The sequence below is a fragment of the Lissotriton vulgaris genome, chromosome 6 (genome assembly GCF_964263255.1).
Source record: "Lissotriton vulgaris chromosome 6, aLisVul1.2, whole genome shotgun sequence".
Classification (NCBI taxonomy): domain Eukaryota; kingdom Metazoa; phylum Chordata; class Amphibia; order Caudata; family Salamandridae; genus Lissotriton; species Lissotriton vulgaris.
The window spans coordinates 736,474,462-736,501,216 of NC_141694.1; the positions used below are offsets into that span (position 1 = coordinate 736,474,462).

The 26,755-nt window shown below is 48.9% G+C and overlaps 1 protein-coding gene across 1 annotated transcript in view; it reads left to right on the plus strand.

Moving 5' to 3' along the window:
- The window catches only part of TBC1D32 (TBC1 domain family member 32), a 959,368-nt gene that overhangs the window by 835,589 nt on the left and 97,024 nt on the right, over positions 1-26,755 (plus strand). Inside the window, exon 33 of the mRNA XM_086926728.1 lies at positions 24,802-24,990. Coding sequence (XP_086782854.1) covers positions 24,802-24,990 — 189 coding nt within the window. The remainder of the gene's footprint in view (positions 1-24,801; positions 24,991-26,755) is intronic.

A 26,755-nucleotide genomic window follows, 5' to 3' on the forward strand; every position in this document is an offset into this window, starting at 1 on the left:
GCATCACGCCAGGTGGCGGATGCGAGCTCTGCAGTGGGACATTAAGTTTCAGTGGGCCCAGCATCAGGGCAACTTGTCCGACCATGTCTTGATCTTGAAGGGCACTGCAAGACAGTTGCAGTGGTGGCTCACGGACTGCGATTGGGTCAGCGACAGATCCCTCTCCCTACCCCAACCAGAGCACGTAGTTGTGACGAACGCGTACCTCCAGGGCTGGGGGGGCCCCATGGGAGAGGAGGAGATCAGAGGCCTCTGGTCTCCGGCGGAGTCCCGGCTCCACATCAACCTTCTGGAGCAGCGGGCGATCCGGCTTGCACTGAAGGCATTCTTCCCCTCTGTCCGGGGGAGTGTAGTGCAGGTGTTCACAGACAACACCCCCGCCATGTGGTACTGCAACAAACAGGGCGGGGTGGGGTCGTGGACCCTTTGCCAGGAGGCTCTGCGCCTCTGGCAGTGGCTGGAACATCAGGGCGTGACCCTGGTGGGTCAACACCTGGCAGGTTCCCTGAACGCCGGGCGGAGAAACTCAGCCGTCGGTGCATGATGGATCACGAATGGTGTCTGAACTCGGACGTGGCGCAAGTCCTCTTTTAGCAGTGGGGAGAGCCTTGGTTAGATCTATTCTCCACAGAAGAGAACGCGCAATGTCATCAGTTCTGCGCGTTGGAATTTCCAAGGTGGCGCTCGCTCGGAGACGCTTTTCCTCGCGAGTGGAGTTGCAGTCTGTTGTACGCCTGTCCGCCTATACCACTTCTGCCCAGAGTGCTGAAGAAGATCAGGTGTGACCGGGCCCAAGTCATCCTTGTGGCTCCGGACTGGGCATGAAGATACTGGTATCCCAAGCTACTCAGCATGTCAGTCGATACCCCGATTTGTCTGCCTATTAAGGAATACCTTCTGTCGCAGCAGCAGGGGACGGTCCTCCACCCGAACCTGTCTAGTCTCCACTTACATGCGTGGAGATTGAGCGGCGGCAGTTGAGGCCATTTGACTTGCCTCCTGAAGTCTGTAATGTAATTCTGGCAGCCAGGAGTCCCTCCACAAAATCGGTATACGCCTGCAGGTGGAACAAATTTGTGGCATGGTGCACAGCAAAGGCTGTGGATCCCCTGTCTTCCCCTCTTTCAGAGGTTCTCCTCTTTCTTCTTTCTCTTGCCCAGCAGGGCTCTGCTCTGGGCATCTAAAGGGCTACCTCTCTGCCATTTCCGCCTTCTTAAGGCTCCCTGATCAGCCCTCTTTGTTCAAGTCCCCAGTTGTAAATAGGTTTCTGAAGGGCATCACTCATATGTTTCCTCCTGTTCCTTTCGTGATGCCTCAGTGGGACTTGAACCTTGTTCTGACTTATCTGATGTGCGCTCCCTTCGAGCCACTTCATAACTGTCCTCTTCGTCTCCTTACTCTTAAGACTGCATTCCTGGTTGCCATCACCTCTGCCAGGAGAGTGAGTGAGCTCCAGGCTCTTTCTTCTCAACCTCCTTTCCTTTCTGTCCATCCGGACAAAGTTATGTTGCAGACACGACCCTCTTCCCTGCCCAAGGTAGTCACAGCCTTCCACATCGGGCAGTCCATCACCTTGCCCACCTTCTTTCCGCCTCCGCATCCCTCGAAAGAGGAAGAGAGGCTCCACCGTCTGGACCCAAAACGTGCGCTCTCATATTATCTGGATCGCACATGTCAGTTCCGGGTGGATGACCAACTCTTTGTTGGTTACGTGGGCGCTAAGAAGGGACGGGCGGTGCACAAATGGACCATTACTCGATGGGTCATCTTGTGCATCAAGGCTTGTTACTCTCTAGCTAAAAAGGAGCCTCCTGTGGGGCTACGTGCCCATTCCACTCGGGCCACGGTGGCTACTTCTGCCCTGGGTCGAGGAGCCCCCTTGCAGCACAACTGTCAGGCAGCTACGTGGGCCTCGCTGCACAGGTTTGCAAGACACTACTGCCTGGACAGCCAAGTCTGGAGAGATGGCTTTTTCGGCCATTCCGTTCTCCAGGACTTTCTGGTGTGATCATTGATTCACAGACCCACCACCGGGGTTGGTATTGCTGGGGTATCTATTCTAAAGTAAGGAATCTAATGCTAAACTGTTTCTTTCAGATGCACAAGTTACTTACTTTCGGTTACGATATATCTGTAAGAAACAGTAGTTAGTATTAGATTCCTTACCGCCCCACCCATCCTCCCCGTTCTGCGAACCGATATCTAGGGTTAAGGTCATCCCCTTTCATGGCCCTAGTTTTCATGGCTCTGCGTTTCTGGCACGGAAAAGCTATGTATAAGAACTGACGTCAGCGCGCGAGGGCGGCGTCTAAGTACTCCAACGACGTCATCCCGGCGCCAACGACGACGGACGCGGAGCCACAGACGACGCCTACCGACGCGCAGGGGTAATGCTACGCAAAATTTTCTGGATCCAGTCTGACGCCTGGGGATATTCCAAGGTAAGGAATCTAATACTAACTAATCTTTCTTACAGATATATTGTTACAGAAGGTGAGTAATTTGTGCTTCCAGACCACTCTGAAGCCTGTTGAACAATCTGAAGCCAGGCAATGTATCCATTATAAATATTCTTACCAAAGGTAAGTTACAGTTTCTTTTCTGACATGATATTTGAATGACATTTTAGACCTTGCAGCTAAGATTAGAATAACTGTTTTCCTGTTGGATTCTGTCAGGATATTATCCCTTCTGGTATAACTCTGATTTATGTGCTTGTATAATCTGTGACTTGGCTGTCGGGAGAATTGCAAGGGTTTTTTTTTCTTTGCCCGCTGCCTTAGCCAAAAAGGTTAACAGTTATTGCGTAATATAGTGAAACACTACTTGGAAGGAAGGAGCATATTAGAAAAATAAAATGAAGTGAAATAAATGTATATTTGAAATAAGAATCCATGTGAAATTGAATTGTCTGACCTGCTTGTTTCACCTATACCTTTTAGGGGTTTTGGTGGCAATTTTTGTACCATTTCCACAAAGTTTTATGGGCGCGTATGAACCTGCAACATCTTCACTGAGGATCAGGCTTCCTTGACCCGCCATGACAATCTGCCCTTTCAGATGAGATGGCTTTGTGGCATTGTTTTATGCCAAATGTGCTATAAAATGCAGTTGTTGTTCCTTTTTTCATCCCCTTGCCCAGACCGTATACACTCCATCTGCTACTTGCGGTGGCTGTTTGACCTCACCACTTTGAAACATCACCAATCACTACTGATAATGTGATTGAAATGTCACATAGGGGTAATGTTGCGTGCAGTTGCCTACACTGAGAAACAAAATGAACGAATATAACTAAGAGATTCTGAAGTGGCCCCTATGCAGGCCTGCATCCTGGTGTGGGTGTCTTCCAGGCTGAAAAGCGAGGTCTAAAATTAAATTAGCTGCCACTCGTGTCCTTTCTGCATCTGCTTTCTTTGATTTGCATCCATTCCATTATCCCCGCCATGTACAGCCGTTTGATTTGACAGATGAGAGTCTCGCGTCTTCTTCAGTGGGACAGATATGATTTATGAGTCTCGGTTAGGCGAGAGATCAGCTTTTCTCCTGCCTTTCAAAGCACTCTTTTATAATTATTCCTTTCTCTGCCGTGAACAGTAAGTATTTGCTTACCTTTTAAGCCTTGTAATGCGTGCAATAAGTTTTTCCATTAATAGTGAGTGTACCTCATACCAACTTAAATATTGTGTATCACAGATTCCAGTAAATGTATATCGGGATAGAACTCCATCACAAGGTATGAGATAATCCGGTCTTCGTACTGAGCCATAAGACTGAACAAGCAATAAAAATTGCAGTGCTCGCGTACGAATATGAGAGCAGTGATGATTCTGTTTCTCCTATTATCAAGTTGCTTCCTCCATTATTTTGCTGTGGTTCAGTATGGCGCTTCTGTTTGGTGGATGCAGCAGTATATAAGTTTATCTCATTTGTTATGCTCTGGGTGATCATGGTGAATGGCCATGGTAAGTGAGGATCACTCGTGACCTTCGATAGAGCAAAACAAGTTTAGTAGCCCATCCACATTCTTTTAATTTACTAAAAAGTTGTTCACCTTTCATTACAACAGTTGGAGGCCATTTTGGCAGTTTTATATAGTGCAAACTGGACCCAGAGGTTTTGGAGCACTTTACCTCTGTGCCATCGCAGGGGGGATTTAGTTATTTGCCCTCAATCACAGGAGGTTGAGCCAACGCTGAGACTCCAGCCTATTTCCCTAGTTCCAAAGTTGGTAGCTCTGGTCATTATTCCACATCCGCTCCTTGCTTTTACCTTTGTTTGCAGCTCTTGATGCTAAATAAATACAGCTAGTTCCATTAGTTACTTCATCTAGGTGATATGCCGGAGGTGTCCTTCAGGTTCAGCAAGGACCTGGCTTGGCATTTTGGTGTGGACTGTTCCTTTTGTAGCATGGTCGAGACTGCTTTTCATATGACTGGATCCAGGCAAAAGAACAATGGGTTGGAATGCTACTCAAGCGATTGCCAATGATGAGACTTCTTGCGAGCATTTCTCCCATTATCCTTTGTGTGTTTGGTGCCCTTGTTGATGCCAGGGATCTTCAGAAAACTTTCCTTATTTTTTTATTGCTTGGTATGTATGGTGGCTCTCTCAGAAATGTGTCCAAGGTTAATTACACTATGTTCGAGGCTCACAAACTGCAGATCACACACTTTGCATTAGATCGCAATCTGGTGTAGGGCTTGGATGGTTGCATCATGTTGTTGTCTTGGAAGAAGTCTTTGTAGTCATGAGATAGGTGACTTCTCCCTTGGACGATAGTGCGCATGGACATCAACTCCATCCTTAGATTTTTTTTTCTGCCATTGTGTTCGGATGCAGCTTTTGCGCACCGGTTTGAAAACATTGTTTTAAAACTTTTTCAACGTGCACAACTTCTATAACTCTTCAAATACTATTCAAAATTAGACGCTACCGTCATCGATTCGATTCCGGTTGTCAACACGGGCCGCAGGGCCTATACGGCGCTGTTGGCGCCTAGGGCTCATGGAAAGGACGCCATTCAAAAAATGCCCCCAGTGTGGAGCAAAAGTCCGACACAGTGAACATCATAATGTCTGTAACCTGTGTTTCTTGCCAGAACACGACGAATCCAGTTGCCAAGCCTGCGCCTCTTTTTGATCAAAAAAGACTATCCGAGATGGTCGGGCTGGACGACACATCTTGGCGCAGAGATCAGCTCCGGAACAAGTGGACATCTTTGATGAAGGCCCATATGTCCCAGAAGAAGATTCCGAAGATCTGGAGATCGTGTCAGAGGCAGAAGACTCATACGATCCCATCACTCCTGGTCAACGAGTGAGTACAACTGCTCCTGCCCCAACCCCACCACCAAAACAAAAGGCACTAGTCAAGACTTCGCCTGCTGGCCCCAGTCGCAATCAAAAGCACGCTTCAGAAGCCCCGCCTTCGAGCCCGGCTCCGAAGAAAAAATACAAGCCTTGCGCTAGTTCGGGACCAAGCAAACCACATTTAATAGTCCCACAGGCGCCTTCGATGCAGAAGCCAAAATAACACTCGGCTCCGAAATCGGTTCCAATTCCTTCCGCGCCGAAAGATAAACCGGCCCAAACACCTCGAGGCCTGTCGATAAAACAGCTTTGAACACTTCCATGCCTAAACATCCGGCTCGAAGTCTTCGGAACCGAAAAACAAGCCAAAGGATTCTACGACACCTCCTAAGTCCAAAGAGCACAAGACTCAACCACGCTCGGAACCGAAAAAAACGATGCCGAAAGTGGTTATTGAGGAAGAGGAACTGTTTCATCCGGATCCTGTTGATCCCGAACAAAAAAAGATACTCATTGATCCCGTAACAGGACATGTCATAGCTGTGCCATCCAGCAGCAAAAACTCACATACTCCAGTGCTTGTTAAGAAGGAGGACTGTTCCACTTCACCTATGCCTCCTTCTTCTCCTGTCCTTCCTTCCAATCCCCTTGTTCTCCCTAAACCAGTTACACCACAACCTGTAACTTATCCACAACATACACCACCACAAGATGATGACGATGATGATTTAGGGTGGGTGAGGGACACCCTATTAAACCGTTCACAGATTCACATCCTATACCACAGGATGACTGGGATTTTGACAACCCAATAGATCCAATAAACCTCCCAAGCCCACAGCCATACCCAACAAAACCATCTCCCCCTGACGACAATATTGGTTTTGGTCAACTCATTAATAGGGCTGCTGTTTTTCATGGTGTGACTATGCACTCAGACACACCAGAGAAGGATTTCCTTTTAGATATATTTGAACAGTTTCAGAAATCGGTACAAATATTACCAATGATCAAAGGGGTCATTAAACATGCCCCTGATGTATTCAAAGATCCTGTAAGAGCCAGGATTTTAAATCCTAGAATTGATAAAAATATAGACCTGCCCCTGACGACCCTGCCTATATCATAGGACAGCTGCCTTTGGATTCACTACTAGTGTCCAACTCTAGGAAGCGCGCCATTTCACAAACCTCAGGGGATGCACCACCCCCTGATAAAGAATCCAAATTACTAGAAGCGTCTGGCAAACTGTTAGCTGCACAGGCGCACAATCACTGGCGCATAGCCAACACTCAAGCACTAGTAGCTAGATATGATAGGCCTCACTATGACCAGTTGGAGACCCTATTACATTTGCCAGACCAATACAAAACTCAAGCAAATGACCGCATTCAAGAAGGGAAAATAATAACAAATGCCTCAATTAAATTTGCCCTTGATACAGCAGACACTGCTTCAAGATCCATTAATACTAGTGTACTGCTCAGACGACATGCCTGGCTACGCATTTCTGGCTTTAAGCAAGAGGTCCAGACAACCATTCTAAGTCAGTTCAGTTCAATTAGTCTTTATTTCGAATAAAATTCATAAAAGACATCCAAATACATGTATAATAAAACATTTCCCAAATTTGATAAAATTGTGCATAAAATCCCCCATTATTTAAGCAGATAAAAGAGAAATGGCTTAAGTATAGCAGTTTGGTAACATTTAAGACAAATAAAAAGACAATTTACAATTTACAGTTTACAGTTTCTTAGCGCGGATAAGCCACAGCCAGCCCAAAAATTTTGCAATACAAATCACAGACTTTGTAGTACGTAAGTCTCTTAATTTAAGAAGGGCTGTCTGACTACTTCTGCAATTGAGAGTTTCGCAGACTGGCTTCAACCATTTAAGTCTGGGTAGTATGTACACAGGACAAGCAAAGAATATATGACCTATACTTTCTACCTGATCGGGACAAAAGGGGCACTTGTTACTTTGGTTGTTTGCCCACTTTGCAGTAAAAGATTTGATAGGCAGAGTTCCCACTCGAAATTGGTGGTACAATTTACGATCAAGTGTTTTGCCTATCAGGTCCCAATAAGGTTCAAGGGATGGGGATATCTTATGCATAAGAAACTGACCTGTTAAGTTGTTGTTAGAGGAGAGTGTAATTAAAGCAGATTTTTTATCGGCCCAGTACAGGTCTCTAAGTTCCACTTTCGATGGGAAGATAGAGCTTTCTGGGTGCAACCATAGCTCTGGGAGGCCCATAGAATACAATATTCGTTTGACCTCCTGTAGCCAAGGGATCTTCTGTGCACCCCATAAAGCCCTAACCTCACCTAGTTCTTGGGCAAACAAACTAAGCTCTTGGCTCGTCCAGAGGCGACGCCATAGAGCTATAAGGCGGTATCTAGCCATCTCATCCAGAGGCCTGCAACCCAAGTCTAGAAGCAATGGTGTTGTGGGGGAAGATTGGGGGAGCCCCACTAGATTCCTCAGAAACTTATTCTGCGCACTGATAAGAGCCGGCAACCCTTTATATCCCCAAATATCCGCACCATAAAGGGTAGCAGCATTCACCTTGGCCTCATATATTTTTAGCACCGGTGTGATGCGTTTTATCAAGGTTTTTTTCTGCTCCTTTAACAAGCATCCTGTGAGGCGGACAAATTTAAGAGTTAGCACCTCTAGCTGGGGTTTCCAGGTTAGTTGGTGGTCCAGGGTCACGCCCAAATAAGGCATGACTTTAACCTGTTCTATTGGAACACCCTCTAATGTGAATGAGCTGGAAATGGGTTTATTTTTGTTAAAAATCATAAATTTAGTCTTATCAGCATTGATCTGGAGGTCATTTATGGCACAGAATTCAGAAAATCTATTCAAAGCGGCCTGTAGGCCACTTCGAGTCCTTGAAAGAAGCAGGGTGTCATCTGCAAATATCAACATGGGATACTTTGACCCCCCCAGGATAGGTGCATCAGTATTGATGTCTTTAAAAAATGCAACCACCCGGTTAATAAACAGAAGAAACAGGGTGGGGGCCAGCACACAACCCTGCCGGACACCTCGTTCGACAGGGAAGCTGGTGGTCACCTGACCCTGGTTACCCCATCTTACATGTGCAAAGTTGTCCTCATGAAGGCGCCTGACCAGATCTAGTAACTCAGAAGGGAGTCCCATATCTCTCAGGGCATCCCAGAGTTTAGCTCTGGGAACAAGGTCAAATGCCGACCGAAGGTCGACAAAGGCAGCGTAGATGACACCACCGCCCAAGAGGACCACCTTCCAATAGATCATAGTCAGGCGAAACACCTGATCAAGGGTACTAGTACCTGATCTGAACCCTGCCTGCATGGGGGAGAGTATGTTGTTTAACTCCATCCACCCCTGGATTCTAGCAAGAGCCATTCGTGAGACCACTTTCTGTATGGTATCGATCAAGCTGATGGGACGATAGTTTTTGGGTGAAGATCGATCCCCTTTCTTGAAGACCGGAATGATCTCAGCCCCTTTCCAGGACTGCGGTATCCTTTCCCCAGCTGTAATAGAGTTTGCTAAAATGGTTATGTAAGGGACCCACAGATCTAAGTTCAGTTTAAAAAGGTCAGCTGGAACGGCATCAATGCCCGGTGCTTTCCCAGACTGGATTGAACCGAGAGCGTGCTCCGTGTCCAATGTGCTAAAGGTAAGTTTATCCCCATGTGAGGCTGTAATAGACTCTAATAAGGGACTTTCTGCCAACTGAGGGGCGTTTTGGTCAATAAATTGGGCAGAAAAGAATTTAACCCAATCTGCCGCAGAGACATGGTTTTCAGGGGATAGTGTATCAATACCCCTGCCCCGCCTAACTATCTCCCAGAACTTGATCTGATTGGAACTCTCGCATGCATGGAGGAGGTCTAGCCAATATGAATCGTCCCAATCTTTTTTAGCTTCCCATATTGTGCGCTTGTAAACCTGCCTTGCTGCCCTAATGTCGAGTGTGTTTCTAGATTTAACGGCAGCAATAAGGGTGCCATGGGCATCTCTACACTTTTTGTTGTACCAACCCTTCGGTTGGGTAGCCTTCTTTTTACGGCACGGCCTAGTGAGCAGTTCCTTGATGGACGCAAAACACGCCTCGTGAAGGTCAACATTATAAGAAGTAGGTGTGTCAACGGGGGAGGGTGCTATCATTTTATCTTTGGTGCGTAGGACCAGTTCTTCAATTTGGTTAACAAGCTCAGGGTCAGCTGCCACTCTAGACCATTTGACCCGCCTTCTGTTGTCACATAAGGTGAGGTCAGATGTGAGACAGTCTGATTCCGCCTGAGAGGGCCCTAACCCTAGGATCATAAGTGATAATGAGAGAGGATTATGACCACTCTCTGGCCTGGTGTCAATAGTCATATCTGTTACAGAAGCCCAAGCTTCGATGTTGATTAATATATAATCAATACGACTAGAGCAGGATCCATTATCAAAAGTTGGCTTTCCCTCCTTGTCAGAGACGCTACGACCATTGACTGCGCGAAGGCCCCATTCTAGACAGAACCCAAGCCAGTTAAGGGCAGCCTCTGTTCCCTTAACTCCCTTAGTGATTGATAGCGGGGGGATGTTCCAAGTGAGATCTTCTTCTAGGCAGACATCCTCCGCAAGGTTCAAGATCGGTTCAAATGAGCAGTTCAAGTCGCCAGCCACTATTGTGAGCTGGTCGCTTTTGTGCTCATTTAAAAGATCTTCCAGATCATTAGTGATAGGTTGTTTCCGACCACCCTGACAGCCTCTAGCATAGATGTTGATGATAATTAAATCCATACAGTTCTCTTTGCAAAGTGATATGCAAAGGAGATCCAGGTTCGTCCCTTCTAATTCTCTAACAGTGAATCCCAAACTTTGCCTTAGCCATATGGTAAGGCCACCCGAGGCCCTGCCCTTCATTCCCTGTACAGCTGGTTTGTAAAAGTTTAGATAACCATGTCTAAACAAAGGGGCAACTGACCAGGTTTCCTGGAAGAGGATTATGTCATGGGATGAGATATAATCTGCCCAATCGCCGTCCTCAAGGCGGCCCCGGAGTCCCGCTATATTCCATGAAGCAATTTTTATAACATTAGCAGGATTATTGGTTTTGCTGTTTACAGAATTATTGGTGTTACATGTTGATGGTAGAGCTGAGATCGCGACCTCAGTCAGGGGAGGGTCTGAGGCGTTAACAGGTGATATCTGTTGTGCAACTGGTAACTTCAGACAAGCTACACTATTTCCTTTAGTGGAGTGTATGTTAGGGCCTACCAGCTTCTTCTTTGTTGGATTCGCCACCCCGAGTCAGTCAACCTCCTCAAGGCAACCAAACATGTTGGATGTCGGAACACCGTGCCACCAGGCACTCTGACTTGGTCCCCCAATTCCAAATCCCCTATTCCCAGACTTTTGTATTGTTGTCCATGCCCCACCCATCCTCTGCTGGTTCCTAGGGGGATAAAAAAAAGTGAGGGGTCTGACTACAACAGTATGATTATCTTCGCTAGTGGCCCATGAGCAAAGGTGTTGTGCAGTGTGAGGGTCGGCAAAAGTCACCACAATGCAGTCACCCATGATCGATTTATGACTAGGTCCAACCCATGGCACTCTACGTACCATGAGTACATGACTTCTTTGGTGGCAAGGGAGCTGTCTATTTATGTTAAGCCAGTGTATTACCTTGTTCTTGAGGGACCAATGGTCCTCTTTCACTGATGGGTCAAGGGTAGGTACACCGGCCAGAACTATAACATAAGGAGTGGCTTCCGGTGGTAAATCGATATAGCCACCTCGGAAGTTAGGTCTGTTTGGATCAGGAACGAGAGATGGCTGGGTATTAAGGGAAGGTTGGTTGGGTTGCGGGTCAGCTACGGGCACAGGTTTAGGATGTGCAGTAATCTTCTGGAGGTGTGAATCGACCCCAGCACAGGACGTCTTTAGCAGGGCCAGACCTAGCTTTTGGGATGGGGATGGTTTTAGTGCGGGGTTTAGGTATAGGTGCAGGTTTGGGCCCCGGGGCGGTAGCATAAGATGCTTCTACTACTAATGGTTGTGGGGGTACCTCTCCCTGTGGAAGTCTTGCATCCATCTGCTTGAGGCTAAGGCTGGCCAGTGTAACAATAGTCCTGTCCATCTCAAGCAGATGATTTTCCATTCTGGAAAGTTTAAGTTCCAGGGGGATAAGTAACTTCTTAAGAGTATCCCAAACCGTTTGAACGAATTCCTCATCACCCCTCTTGTCCCTCCCGTCCTCACTCAGTCTACCCTCCATTGAGCCAACATTGCTTAAGCCAGTCAGGCATTCAACCTGTTCAGCCCTTCCATTTCCCGCCAAAACTTGGTTAGTATCACTTGTATGCAAATCAATGTGGGAGCTAACTGTGTGGGGTTTGTCAAATACTGCCTCGGGAGCAGAGGCACCTAATTGGCGGCGGCAATTAAAAAACTGGGCTCTCGCAATTTTTGCCTTTTTACGGGCGAAAGCAGACCTAGCCAAGTTTTTCTTTTGCTGCAATGCCATTTTTTTGGCATTTTTGTTATCCTTCGTGACCGCCCTAAGCGACTTACTTATTGCTTGTGGACTAACACCGGCTACACATTTGGGTAGCGCGACCTCCTCCTTGAAATTTGGTGGGAGATCCTTCACGTGGTCACATGGAGACAGGGATGGGCAGTGATGTATATCTGCCGATGTGAGTAGGGGGCGGGGGCCTGCTGTGCGCTCTGGGGTGAGGGCTAAGGCAAAGTTGCCTAGTGAAGATTTCTTCGAGGAAGCAATGGTTAAGGACAATTTTCGTGCAGCATCCAACTCCATGGAGACCCTATGTTGCATTTTTGTAATTTCTGCATCTATGGCCAAATTAGTCTTTGTTAAAAAATCGTCCAGAGTCCCATTGGATTTACTAGCCCCCCTTGCAGCTTTGCTGCGGGTTACACGGGTGCACATGATTGTCAAAGGGAGGATAAGCCACAAATGGCAGGATACCCGCTCGACAGCAAAGGGGATGACGAAAACGCAGCCAAGGGACGCGGCCCAGCCCAGACCTCTAAGACCTCGAACGGCCTCAAACGGCCCGCTCTTAGCCCGGTCTTTGCCCCGAGCTGCGTCCCGCGCTGCGGGAGATTACGACTCTTATGTAGGAGGAGTGTAAGGCAGGGGGCGGGCCAGCAGGGAGAGCGGACCGTCAGCTGTTCCCCGGTCTCGCAGGGACTCCTGGTCACTGGAGTCCCTGCACGCTCGCAGCCCCGCCGAGCCTCTTACCCGAGCCGCCTTGAATTACCTCCTTGGTGTCCGCTGTGCTCACTATGCCGATGCGGCACCCGCGAAGCGGGTGCGGCGAGGAGTGGAGCCGGTAGGTTGGACACGCTTCTTCTAGCCCACGCCGTCAGTGTCAGTGTCCCGGTGTCTCTGCTGCCTCAAAGGAACTTGAGTCCCACAGGTGCAAGGTGGAGCACGCCTTTAACTAGTTTCGATGGGCGGGGGGCGGGCCAGCAGGGAGAGCGGACCGTCAGCTGTTCCCCGGTCTCGCAGGGACTCCTGGTCACTGGAGTCCCTGCACGCTCGCAGCCCCGCCGAGCCTCTTACCCGAGCCGCCTTGAATTACCTCCTTGGTGTCCGCTGTGCTCACTATGCCGATGCGGCACCCGCGAAGCGGGTGCGGCGAGGAGTGGAGCCGGTAGGTTGGACACGCTTCTTCTAGCCCACGCCGTCAGTGTCAGTGTCCCGGTGTCTCTGCTGCCTCAAAGGAACTTGAGTCATCCGTTCAATCAAGAATACCTTTTTGGACCGGTTGTGGACACAACTCTTGAAAAAATGAATAAAGACACAGAGACTGCAAAGTCCATGGGAGCATTACAGTCTCCACAAACACGTAGTTCGTTTTGTCGCTCCTTTTATAGAGAAGCCTCTAAAAACATCAGTACAGACACCTTATCTTCATTCAAAACCACCACCCAAACATCCCCCAACAGAGGATATTTTAGAGGAGGTTACAGAGGGAATAACAACAAAGGAAGAAGACGAGGTAACAATAACACTCGTACCTCCCTTGCTTCTAAAGAGTGACTTCCCTCCACTCCCCCCAGGCCATTCCACTCCGGTCGGGGGATGATTATCACAGTTCCTACCTGTCTGAAACTCAATCACAACAGACAAGTGGGTAAGACAAATTATTCAAAATTTTTACTGGCTGGAACTTACAGCTACCACCCAAGCAGCGTCCCATGTCCACAGAACATCTTACACTTTTATAATCAAACATTTTATTGTGCTGGCAAAATCGTATTACACAGCCCAGCTGCCTACATCAAGTCGCCGGCAGGGCGTAAAAGAGTCGAAAGCTTACACAGCACCTGGACCTACAACCCGGAGGTTGGCCCCGCGTGGTAGAAGCAAGAACAGCCCCACCGGCACAGCGTAATCCGCAGTTTGTGGGGGAAAAGTCCAACAAGACTGGGAGAAACACGGGGAAACAACCGTCCCCCACCCCCCTCCCGGCCCCAGAAGACCTCCAAACCCAACCACCCCCACCCACCCACCTCCGCATCAGATCACTTTCAGACCACATTACCCATTAGTCTGTGTTCGTCACACATACACCCGCAGTCAGGCATCACACGTCTGTAGTGGCTCCCACCGGGTCTAAAGGGGTAAGCTGGAGAATCTGTAAATATTTCGGGCATTTAACTTCCCTGAGCTCTTTGGACAACAGATGAAGGAATGGGGCCCAGAGAGTTGCATAGTCTGAACCCTTGCCATCCGCAGTCAGGGAAAGACGCTCCATAGCCAGGGCATGCCATAGCTGCATCAGCCAGTCCCGGAAGTCGGGAACTTCCGCAGAGCCCCAACGCGCTAGTAGAACCTGACGCGCAGTTAGCAAAGCCAAGGCAATTTGTCGCCCCAACAGTGTGCGTAGAGGGAAGCAGGACGGGTGGGGTAGGCCTAACAGGGTGTGTTCGGGGAGTCTAGGCAACTTGATTTGGAAGGCTTCATCTATCTCATCCAGGACCACTTTCCAGTAACGTTCTAGTTTAGGGCAGCGCCATAGCAGGTGTAAAAGGTTCCCGGACATTCCACAGCCACGCCAACAGAGACTAGACTTTGTCCTGTCCCACTTCGCAACGCAGGGTGGGGTGTAGTACCAATACGTCGCAGTTTTGTAGGCCGACTCCGTGCCTGTCGTGTTAGTAGACGTATGGTGAGCTCGGTAAAACACCTGTTCCCATTCTTTGTTAGAGAGGGGGCGTCCCAGCTCTATCTCCCAGCGGACCTGAGCTTTCGAGCGTTGTTGGCTCGCCTTGGAGACAATCATTGCGTACAGCTCGGAAATAAGGTGTCGGTCATCCTTCTTGCGCATGAGCCACCGCTCCAAAGTTGTAAGGGAGCGCGACATAAGAGCCATATTAGCCGGGCGAGACACCCCGTGGAAGTAGGCCAGGAGATGCGGGAAACCCAGGCCCCCCCCCCGGTTTTGGGAAGAATGATCGTGTCGAATTTAAGCCGAGGACGCTTGCCGTTCCAGAGAAACTTATTCAATAAGGTCTGGAGTTTATTGATGGCACCCTTCGGCGGAGTCAGAGGCAGCATCTGGAACACATAAAGGATTCTAGGAAGGAGAGTCATTTTAACGGCCGCAAGTCTACCGAACCACGCCAGGTTGAGGCGTGACCATTCAGTGACGGATTTAACCGTTTGTTCAAGGAGTTTAGTGTAATTCCGCGATAGCGTCTCCGCTATCGTACCGGCAAGGTGGATGCCTAGGTACGTGATGCCAGAGGTGGCCCAGCAAAACTCAAAGTCAGTCTGAAAGTCCGATACTTCAGCAGCAGGGATAGAGACATTCAAGATCTCGGATTTCGTAAAATTGACCTTAAAACCTCCCGCGGCGTGGAACGCCCGAAGCTCAGCAGTAAGGTGTCTGAGAGAGGAGGCGGGATTCTGTAGGGCTAAAATAACATCGTCTGCATAAAGACTAATTTTGTGCTCATCAGCTCCAACGCGGATTCCCGCGATGTCTGGATTGTCCCTAACTCGCTTGGCGAACGGCTCTATATAAAGTGCGAAGAGGAGCGGCGAGAGAGGGCACCCCTGCCGCGTCCCCCCTGCCGCGTCCCCCTGGAGATGGAAAAGGGCGTAGACCTGCAACCATTAACCCGGACAACCGCCTTGGGTGCAGCATATAGGGATTGGATCCAACGCAGGAACTTACCCCAGAGGCCATACGCCTGCAGAACCTGAAAGAGAAAACCCCAGTTGACGCGATCAAATGCCTTCTCTGCATCGATGGAGAGCAGACAGGCCTGGGTCTTTGAGCGGTGAATCCCATCCAGCAAATGCAATAATCTCTTAGTATTGTCACCACCTTGCTGTGAGGGGATGAAGCCGGACTGATCCCGTTCCACCACGCCATCCAGAAGGGGGCTAAGATGCGCCGCCAGAATACCTGCAAACACCTTAGCGTCGATGTTAAGAAGCGATATGGGCCTGTACGAACCACACTCGGCCGGATCCTTACCGGGTTTAAGGATGACCGTGATGGCCGCGTCAGACATGGAAGGCGTAATCGCACCAGTCTCCAGAAAGGAGTTAAAAAGGCGAGTTAAAAACAGCGCCAATTCCCTACAAAAGGTTTTGTAAAAAATCGCGGAAAAGCCATCCGGACCCGGGGATTTCGCGAGTTTAAGCCGGGCGATGGCAGAGATAACTTCCTCTATACGGATCTCTGCGTCTAGGTCTTCCACGGAGCTTGGGAGCAAAGGTGTGATACCAGCTTCCTCAATATACCGACGAATGGCAGCGGGCGAAGACGCCTCTTTGGAGTACAGAGTCTGGTAGAAGTGGCGAAAGGCGGCAACAATCGCAGTATCATCGGCGTGGACCATGGAATGCTGATCTCTAATTTCAGTGATCGAGTGGGCTTGTACTTGTGCGCGCAAGCGGTGTGCTAGCATCTTGCCCCCTTTATCCCCGCTCAGATAAAACTTGTGTCGCAAGTGCAGTAATGCATGCTCAGCCCTGTCCAGGTCCAGATGTTTCAGCATGCGCCTCTTAGTTTCAAGCTCTCTCCAGACCCTATGCGCCCCGTACGTTTATGTATCGCCTCTAGCCCTCTGACTTCCCCCTCCAGTTCCTCCCTCTTATCTCTACGGAGTTTAGCATAGGTGGACACCAACGCTATGAAGTCCCCTCGGACCACTAGGTTCAGGGCTTCCCATACTGAGGCCAGAGCAATGTCCCCCGTCATGTTTTCTGCTAGATAGTGTGTTATGGTATCTCTGATTTTTGTCACAACCGAGTCAGCGCGCAGCATGGAGTCCCGAAGGCGCCAACCAGCCGAGGGGGGGCGGGGACTGCTGAGGGAGAACTTGACAGAGAGAGGGGCGTGGTCGGAGAGTGAACGGGGTGCAATGTCTGCGTCTAACAGATGGGGGAGCAAGGCAGTAGATGCAAAGAGGTGGTCAAGACGCACGTACGTCTTGTGCGCAGCTGAATAATAGGTATAGTCGCGCTCCTGAGTGTGGTGCAAGTGCCATACATCATGTAGACCCCCTTCCGTCAACCACTGGGTGCCATCCTTTGACCAGGCCCCGGAGTGGGACAGACGATTCGCAGACCTGTCAAGGTCCTCGTCCATCACCAGGTTGAAATCCCCCCCGACCAGGAGGAGCGAATCAGGAGACCCTAGGACCTGTGCTAGAGCTGAGCGCAAAAAGGGTTCTTGTTGTACATTTGGAGCGTATAGGGACCCGATGGTGAAAACTGTATCCCCCCATTGCACTCTCACAGCTAGGAACCTCCCTCTTATGTCTACCAGTGAAGTTAGGAACTTGCAGCGTACACGGGAACCGAAGAGGATGGCAACACCATTCTTCTTGATGGGACCTGAGGACCAAAGTTGCAAGGGGAACCTCTTATCTCGCAGACGCCTTTCATCCTTGCGAAGGAGATGCGTTTCCTGCAGGAGGCATATATCGCCATCCAGGTTTTCAAGGAGAGAGAGGACCGCTGAACGCTTCACAGGATTATTGAGTCCCCGCACATTAAGACTCACTATCTTCAGTTCCTTAGGCATCTTCCAGGGGGCACACTCTTGCAGTAGTCACCATGATAACCCCTCGAGACCCGACCCAACTCACCCCCCAGCCTCCCACTTTGTCTCCCTCTCCTAGACAATGCACAGCCATACTTCCGCTTCCGTAGTGTCAAATCATGTCTGATGCGGAGCCCTCCCACTCCCTCAACACACCCCTCACATACAAGTAAACCCCCCCCCCCCAATAGAACAGAACCATGAAGAAGAAGAAACAAAAGACGTACGTAAGTTCGCAATAGAGGCCACAAGGGCATGGGGTCGAGGCACCCATCAACAGGCATCCAATTCCCGATACGGGACACACAGTTACGACAGGTCATACAAAAGTACCTATAGGGTGTGGCCCCCTCCAGCGCCAGCAAGACGTCCTCCCCGTGATCACGGCACTTCTGAGGAGACATCAGGAGCAGCCTCCGTCACCAGGGCTACAGAGGCAAGGGCAGCATCTCTTTCCTGGAGAAGCACTGAAGGGTCAGGACCTCTCTTGGGTTGTGGCTTTCCCACTTTTTGCCACTCCGATGAGCGCTGCCTACGCCTACGTTGAGTACCGGAGTCGCTTGGACCAGCCTCCGCAGAATCAATGCCCAGGAGTTCCATGGCGTCTGTGAGGGATCGCACTTGAACCAACTTATTTTGCCATCGGAATTTGAGCCTGAACGTATGCCCCCAGCTATACGCAATGTCATGCTCACGCAGGTAAGCTGTAACCGGCTTGAAATCGCGACGCTACTGGAGGGTCGAGGCAGCCTGGTCTTGGTAAAGCACCGGGCGATGATCCCTGAACTGCAGGAGGCGAGTTCACGCGCTCTCCTGAGGATGCGCTCCTTCAACTGAAAGTCATGCACACATACCAGTATGTCAGGCGGCGGGGCCTTAGCTCCTTTCGGGAGGCCGACGCGGTGCACTCTATCCATGCGGATCTCCGCCACCTGATCATCTTGCAGAATGTCTCTAAACAGGGCCTCCACGTATTCCCGTAGGTCCGCTCCCTTACCTTTCCACGGGACCGGCCGAATGCGGATGTTATTCCGGCGCGACCGGTTCTCCAAATCGTCTGCATGTGCCTGAAGGTCGAGGTCCTGCTCCGTCAGACGAATAACGTCCTGTTGCAATTGATGGATGTCGCCCGCCATACCCAGGTCGTGTTCTTCCAGCGTGGCAACGCGTTCGCCAATCTCGTCTACGTCCCTGCGGACTTCCCGCAGGTCCGCCGCCAACCGGGTGCTCAGGCCAGCAATGTCCTCTTTGATTGCCGAGAAGAGGTCCAGCATAAAGGCCTTGGTCGCCGGTTCCTGAGCTAGCCCTTTGTTAGGCGACTTGTCTACTTTGGGCGGCGATGACTGAGACGCGCCCTTCGAAGGGCCATCTTTGCCCAACTAGTCCTTTTTAAGTCTGGCCGAGGCCATGGTGCCTCCTCCTCCTCTCGTCTATGTCGCGCGCCCTCTAGCTCCAGGGGGCGGGCAGCTGACCCGCAGAATTGGTAGGGCAGAGGGTAGGCACACCGCACGTCGCAGTGGTATGTAAGACTGGTGGTCCGCAGCAAGGCTCACCCGAGAAGTCCGCAATCGCTACCCAGGGGGAAGCGATATAGCTCCCAGTTCAGCACTCAGAGTCTGTCCCTTCTGCAGGAACCCAGGTGTAAGACCCACAGCGGGGCGCCCAGTTCTGGTGGATTGGAAACTGAGAGGTAACGGGGACCAGGCATCAATCCCCTCAGAGCGCAAAAGTCATAGTAGGTCCCCAAAGCGAGTCCGGGGGGGGTATAAGGAGCAAGGACGCTCCCGCTTCAGGGGGGGAAGCTAGGCACGTCCCGGCCTCCAGCAGCTGCAGATCCTGGTGAGGCAAGGGCCACACCGCGTTTCACGGGCCGTGTCCCCCGCTGGCTTTGGGCCCAGTCAGGCGCGCTAGGGCAGGGTGTATTCCTGCCGAGGTGAGTTGCGCGGCTGGGCCTTAGCGCCGCCACACATCCCCGGAGCCCTCAACACACGGGAGAGGGAATCGCCGTCTGCCGAGCTGCGGACCGAGTCTAGATACGCACCCAACCCCGGCTCCAGACCTGGCCGAGAGAAGCAACCGGGCCCGGGCAGCTAGGCCCACTCCACTCCACACTGAGAGGTGGGGCTATATCTCAAGATCCTAGCCGGGTCTCGTCCGTTCGGGCCTCCCGCCCCAGGGCAAGCCAAGATCGCCCAGGCCCCGCACAGTAGAGGGGACCGCCGTCCGCCAGGGTGCGGACCGAGTTTGGGCCTTCAAATCCCTCAGGGCCGCTCACCTGCACGTCGCTGCGGGGCGGTGGGGGGGGTACGCCGCTACAACTCCTCACCTCCGGGCTCCGCTCCAAGCAGCTGGGTATGCGCCGTCTGGCAAAGCTCCGCTCCGCCGGCAAGGCCCAGTCGCAGCACCGGCCTGCCGTAGTCGGGCGCTCGCGTCGGTCCTCTGCTCCGGACTTCCTCAGCCTGGAGTTGGCCCTCCGTTGGCGCCTCGCTTCTGTGGCGATCTAGAGGCGGCACAGGGTCGGCGTCACTGACAGCTACCCAGCGCTGGCTCCACAGGGCATATAGGGCCTCAAGATCTCGTCAGTGCCTCACCTCCACTGTGGGGCTCTGTCGCGGCTCACCACAGGCCGCCCGGCGGCTGCAGGCCGCAACGCGCCAACTCGGGAAAAGGAGTGGATGCGCCAGCGATGAGGGCACCAGCGTGGTCGTGGGTGCTCCCCGGTTCACGGAGGGTTCTTCGCTGGTGCCGATGGGCCCCGGGAAGGGGGATTTATCAAGGCTTAGCAAAAGCGGCACCGGTGGGACTGTATTTTGCGTCCTACTCTGCCGCCATCTTGGCCACGCCCCCCGAACAACTTACACTTTTAAAACAAGAAGTTCTCTCACTGCTTCAAAAGCAAGCCATAGAGCCACTCCCCTTACTACATCAGGGAACAGGAGTTTACTCCCTATATTTCTTAATCCCCAAAAAGGATGGGACTCTAAGGCCAATACTCGATCACAGACCCCTCAATCTGTACATACACTCGGATCACTTTCACATGATCACTCTCCAACAAGTGCTTCCACTGCTCCAAGAAGGAGACTTCCTTGATACACTAGATCTCAAGGACGCCTACTTCCACATTCCCATACATCCTTTTCACAGGAAGTATCTAAGGTTCGTGGTGGATGGACAACACTATCAGTTCAAAGTCCTTCCATTTGGAGTCACCACCGCACCCAGGGTGTTTACCAAATGCCTGGCAGTGGTAGCAGCACATCTGAGAAGAACAAATTCATGTCTTCCCATATCTGGACGACTGGCTAATAAAAGCCAAGTCATTCAACCAGTGTGTTCAACACACTCATCAAACCATACAAACACTGCACCACTTGGGATTCATAATCAACTACACCAAGTCGCATCTCCAGCCCTCTCATGTACATCAATATCTAGGGGTCACAATAAACACTTACACAGCTCTAGCATATCCCAGTCTATCCAGGATAGCCAGTATGCAAGCTCTCATTACCAAATTTCAAACACAACACTCTCTCCAAGCCAGAGTGTTCATGCAACTAATAGGCATGATGGTATCTTGTATTTTTATTGTACCATATGCCAGACTTCAAATGTGCCCCTTACAGGAATATCTAGCACATCAGTGGAATCAGGCTGAAAGACACTTACAGATCTGGTGTTGGTGGACAGCCGCGCACACTGCTCTCTGCAATGGTGGAACACAACAAACTTATCCAAGGGGCGTCCGTTCATCGAGCCAGTTACACAGATAGTTCTAACAACAGATGCCTCACTCACAGGATGGGAAGGCCATCTCCTCAATCAGACCACTCAAGGCAAATGGACCACTCAACAGAAAGTGCGCCATATCAATCATCTGGAACTATTAGCAATATTCCTAGCACTGAAATCATTCCAACTCCATGTACAAAACAATGCTGTCCTCATCCGGACGGACAACATGACAGCCATGTATTACATACAAAAACAAGGAGGCACACATTCTCTGCAGCTGTCCCAGCTAACACAGAACATTTGGAGGTGGGCCATTCCACAAAACATATACCTCCTTGCAGAACATCTTCCAGGAGTTCACAATCAGATTGCGGATCTGTTAAGTCGGCAGACACAACAGATTCACGAATGGGAACTACATCCACAAGTTCTTGTACCATTTTTCCAAATGTGGGGCCAACCAGACATAGATCTGTTTGCCACACACAAAAACGCAAAATGCCCAACCTTCACCGCCAGGTTTCCACACCCGCTGTCCAAGGGCAATGCGATATGGATGAACTGGTCAGGCAGATTTGCGTACGCTTTTCCGACACTCCCACTCATTCCACTAGTGGTACGCAAGCTCCGACAACAGTCTCTAAAACGGATCCTAGTGGCTCCCACATGGGCACATCGAACGTCGTTCACCACACTGTTGGAACTCTCCCTAGTCCCACACCAAAAACTACGCCTCCCTCCATCACTACTAATGCAGAACCATGGAGAGATAAGGCACCCTGATCCAACTCAGCTGAATCTAGCAATCTGGCTCCTGAAGTCCTAGAGTTAGGTTACCTTAACCCTCCGCCGGACTGTATGAACATCATTAAAGAAGCCAGGCGGCCTACCACTAGAGCTTGCTATGCAGGAAAATGGAAGAGATTTGCCATTTATTGCACTAACAATCATATTGATCCACTGGATGCGTCCATCCAGAACATCATTTGCTATTTACTACATTTGCAAAGATGTAATTTATGGATAATCATCCATACATCTACATCTTGCAGCACTTGCCGCTTACTTACAAAACAGACAACACTTGTCACTTTTTAGAGTCCCAGCAATTAAAGCATTTATGGAGGGCTTCAAAAGAATCATTCCTCCTAGATTACCACCCTCTCCGGTTTGGAATGTCTACATTGTACTTACTAGGCTCATGGGACCCCCATTTGAACCTTTGCATAAATGTGAACTCAAGTTCATCACATGGAAAGTAGCTTTCCTTATCTCAATCACCTCTCTTAGAAGAGTAAGTGAGATCCAGGCTTTAACCATACAAGAACCCTTCTTACAAATACATCATAACAAGGTAGTTCTCCGAACAAATCCAAAATTCCTTCATAAAGTCATCTCTGCTTTTCATCGTAACCAATCGGTAGAGTTACTAGTGTTTTTTCAAAACCCAAACTCCGTAGTAGAGAGATCTCTTCACACACTAGACGTAAAAAAAGCTCTACTTTGTTATATTGAGAGGACTAAATCCTTTCGAAAAACAAAACAATTGTTTGTAGCTTTCTCTTCACCGCATAAAGTTAATCCCATCTCTAAAGCTGGGATTGCAAGGTGTATTGTTAAATGTATACAAATATGCTACCAAAAAGCCAAATGCACATTAACAATTCTGCCTAGGGCACATTCAACATGCAAACTAGGGGCTTCTATGGCATTCTTAGGGAACATTCCCCTAGAAGACATCTGTAAGGCAGCAACATGGTCTACAACACACACCTTTACTAAACACTGTTGTGTTGACGTGCAAGCCAAACAAGCTTCTGTGGGCCAAGCTGTTCTTAAAACACTTTTTCAGACTACTGCAACCGATACTGGTGACCACCGCTAGGGGAGGTACTGCTGTACAGTCTATGCAAAGTGTGTGATCTGCAGCTCATCTGCCTTGATCGGAAAATGCTACTTACCAGTATGCATCTGTTCTTGGCATGTAGAGCTACAGATCCACACACGCCCACCCACCTCCTTGGGATCTTTTTCTGTTCCAGTACTATCTTACTTAGATATACACACATGGACATCTTTTTCTTTTCTACTAACTTCATTATTTCCCATCATGGCGAAAAACAATCTAAGGATGTAGTTAATGCCCATGCGCACTATCGTCCAAGGGATGAGTCACCTATCCCGTGACTACAAAGACTTCTTCCAAGACAACAACAAGGTGCAACCATCCGAGCCCAACACCAGATGGCGATCTAATGCAAAGTGTGCGGATCTGCAGCTCTACATGCCAAAAGCACAGATGCATAATGGTAAGTAGCATTTTCCTTACTTGCCTGTATTGCACAAAATGTAGTGGTACAAAACACATATTTAGCATGGAAATGTAAAACATGGAAAATATTACTCAGAATTATGTGAAATTTGAGGTTCTTAATCCTAAAGACAGACCTAAGCTACTCTGTAGAGCTTTACTACCATCGTCCATTGCTTAATTAACCTTCTACTTATGAATGGTAAACAATGCTTCAACATGCTAATTCCAATAAGTTATCTTTGTTGGGTGCACTTTGCAGAGAAAAGCTTCAGCAGTGTCTTCCTTCTACTGATTGAATTTGTTTCAAAAGTGAAGGGTATTTTCTTTCTTTAAATTCTACTTTTGTCACTACATAGCTATATATTTTCTCTTCTTTTTATAATGGCCACCCAAAGAGATTGTTCCAGTATTTTACCTACTGTTTTCAATAAATATTTAATCCCAAATAGTCTCAGGCGCTTTTATTTTGGCCACGAGTCACAGATTCATCCTCGATAAAATGATTGTTCGCACCTCTCCCTCTTTTCTCGTAAAAGTGGTATCTTCTTTTCACGTGGGCCAATCCACTCTAATATCTTTCTTTCTTCGTACCCCTCATCCCACCAGAGTGCCGAAGTAACTCTACATCATGGGGCATTCTTTGCATACTTTTCCTGAACATTTATGCCTCACTGCCCTGGCATGCATTGATGGATATTTAGCATAGCTAGGCTGCATGATTTCTTTGGTTTACTAGCACTACTGGTTCTTCCCTTCCACAGAGTATGCAAGTAGATGTATCCATCATAAGAAAAAGTTACTTGCATTTGGTAACAATATTTATTGTGGTTACATGAACTTCAAGCAGATTCCTTGTCACCCTTCCTTTTCACCTGTGAGTTAGTGTTGCAATTAAATTTGTCATATTTAATCTGTGGGAAAACATATGCGAAGCTTTCATTTTCGCTGATTTAGAGGTAAGCTAAGGAATATATTGCATTGAAAATTGATTTCCATGTGAAGAAAAAAGTTAAATTATTTTTGTGTGAAAAACTGAAAATTGACAAGGCATTTGCTGGATTCTGACTCTTAAGTCATGTTCAAAAGGTATGAGCCTCCTGCATTTGCATGTGTAAATTATGAATATCACTGGCAGTGGATTGGTAGTGGGAATATTGTAATGCTGTAATGGTTGTAATTCTTTGTACTTCACCCAGAAATCTTTGATTAGTTTCTGAGTTGGGCCCTTAATGGCTTAGCCTACCATATTATAAAATAAACTTTTGTACATATCCTGAATGCCCTGTTTATTTCAAGTTGGTGAAGCATGTTATTTTCCATAGTTTACCAATAGTGTTTTGTCTTTTGTTTTCAGATGTGCCAGCATTGGCTAACTCAGTGCTTCTGGAACTATTTAAACTGGCCCGATATAGGTCATTACATTGCCACATGTATTCTCCTTGGGCCTGATTACCAGATATACATGTGCATATCTGTCTTCAAACACTTACAGCAAGATATCCTCCTGCACACACAGACTAAAGATCTACAAGTTTTTCTGAAAGTGAGTATATCTTTGTTTAAAGTAAAATGTTGTTGATGTAATTAGAAGGCCTTGTTAAGAGTTCTTACCATGATTTTCATCAGCTTTAGTTTTATCTTTAGCATCCCACCTGCCTTGTGTAATCTGAAAAATGAATGACTGAAAAATACATACTTACTTATCTCTGCTACCCTCCTGGGGTATAGGCCATCAACCAGAACTCTCCAGCCATCGCTGTCCTCTGCTTTTTCAGTCTGACTCCAGTGTAACCCTTCACCTCGCAGTCATCCTTGAAGCCTCAGCACCAGGAGTTTCTTGGTCTTTCTCTTTTTTTTCCCTTGAGGGTTCCGAGTCAGAGCTTGCCTGGAGGTGTTTGATGGTGTGACCTATCATGCCGCAGCATCTTTTCATGATTTGTTCATGAGCAGGGAGTTTTGCTGATGGTATTTAACTAACGAATTTGCAGGATTTGTCACTGAAAACCCTGATCTCGGTTTGCCGCATTAGGTCCTTGGAGCTCCAGATTTTCTTTAACTGAATGAAGGCAGACTTTGCTTTGCCGACTCTTGCTTTGATGTTGTCGTCTGTGCCACTCTGCTTGTGTAATGGACAGTGGTCCCTAGACGATTCTTTCGTCTAGGGACCACTGTCCTTTGTTAAAACGTAACTACCCAAGGTCCCTAGCTCATTGCGCCTTTGGGTTCCCTTGTGTTATATGACTCTGCTTGTGTAAGACACTGCCCAGGTAGGTCAAAGCCTTAACCTCTTCCAGTGCATCACCTGCAAGAGTGACTGCAGACGTGCTTGCCGTGTTAGAATTCAGGATCTTGGTTTTTCCCCTGAGGATGTTGAGTCGAAGTTGTACTGATGCTGCTGCCACACTGCCAGTCTTCTCTTGCATCTGCAGATGGGTATAGGAGAGTAGGGCCTCAGCAAATTCCATGTTGTCGAGCTGCGTTCAAGGGGTTCACTGGCTGACATTTCTTCACCTTGCTGTGGATGTCTTCATGATCCAGTCTTTGACCAGCAGGAAGAGAAAAGGCAAGAACAAAAAACTCTAGTGTACTCCAGTCCTGACTTGGAATGTTTGCATGTGTGAGATGTCCTCCATGGACTATCTTGCAGGTCATTCCCTAGTAAAGAGATCCTGATGATTCTTACAAGTTTATCTGGGTTACCATAATGTTGAAGGAGTTTCCAAAGGATCTCTCTGTCCACGCTGTTGGAACGCCTTTTCTTAGTCAATGAAGTTGACATAAAGGGGGAGTTCCATACCATGGACTGCTTAATGATGATGCCCAATGTTGCATTCTGGTCTGTACAGGATCTATCTTGACAGAAGCCCCCTTGCTGATCTCGCAACTGAGCTTCAACTTATCCCTTTATTCTGTTCAGAATTACTCTGTTGAACACTTTGCCTGGTGTTGATAGAAGAGGTATCCCTCTGTAGCTCGCGCAGTTACTCAGGTCACTTTTCTTGGGGATCTTAATGAGATATCCCTCTTTCCAGTTTGACAGCACCTTTTCCTCCTCTCAGATCCTTCCAAACATGGGGTAGAGCATGTCCACTGATGTTTCAATGCCTGCCTTCAGTGTCTCTGCAGGAATGTTAACAGGTCTTGCTGCATTCCAATTTCTCAGATGTTTGACACTTGCCGTATTTCTTTCTTGGTTGGTCTGCTGCAGTCAATCGGCAAGTCCTTGTCAGCTGACTGTATATCTGGTGGAGACTGCGGCACAGGCTGTTTCAGAAGTACTTCAAAGTGCTCTACCCATCTTAGTTGCC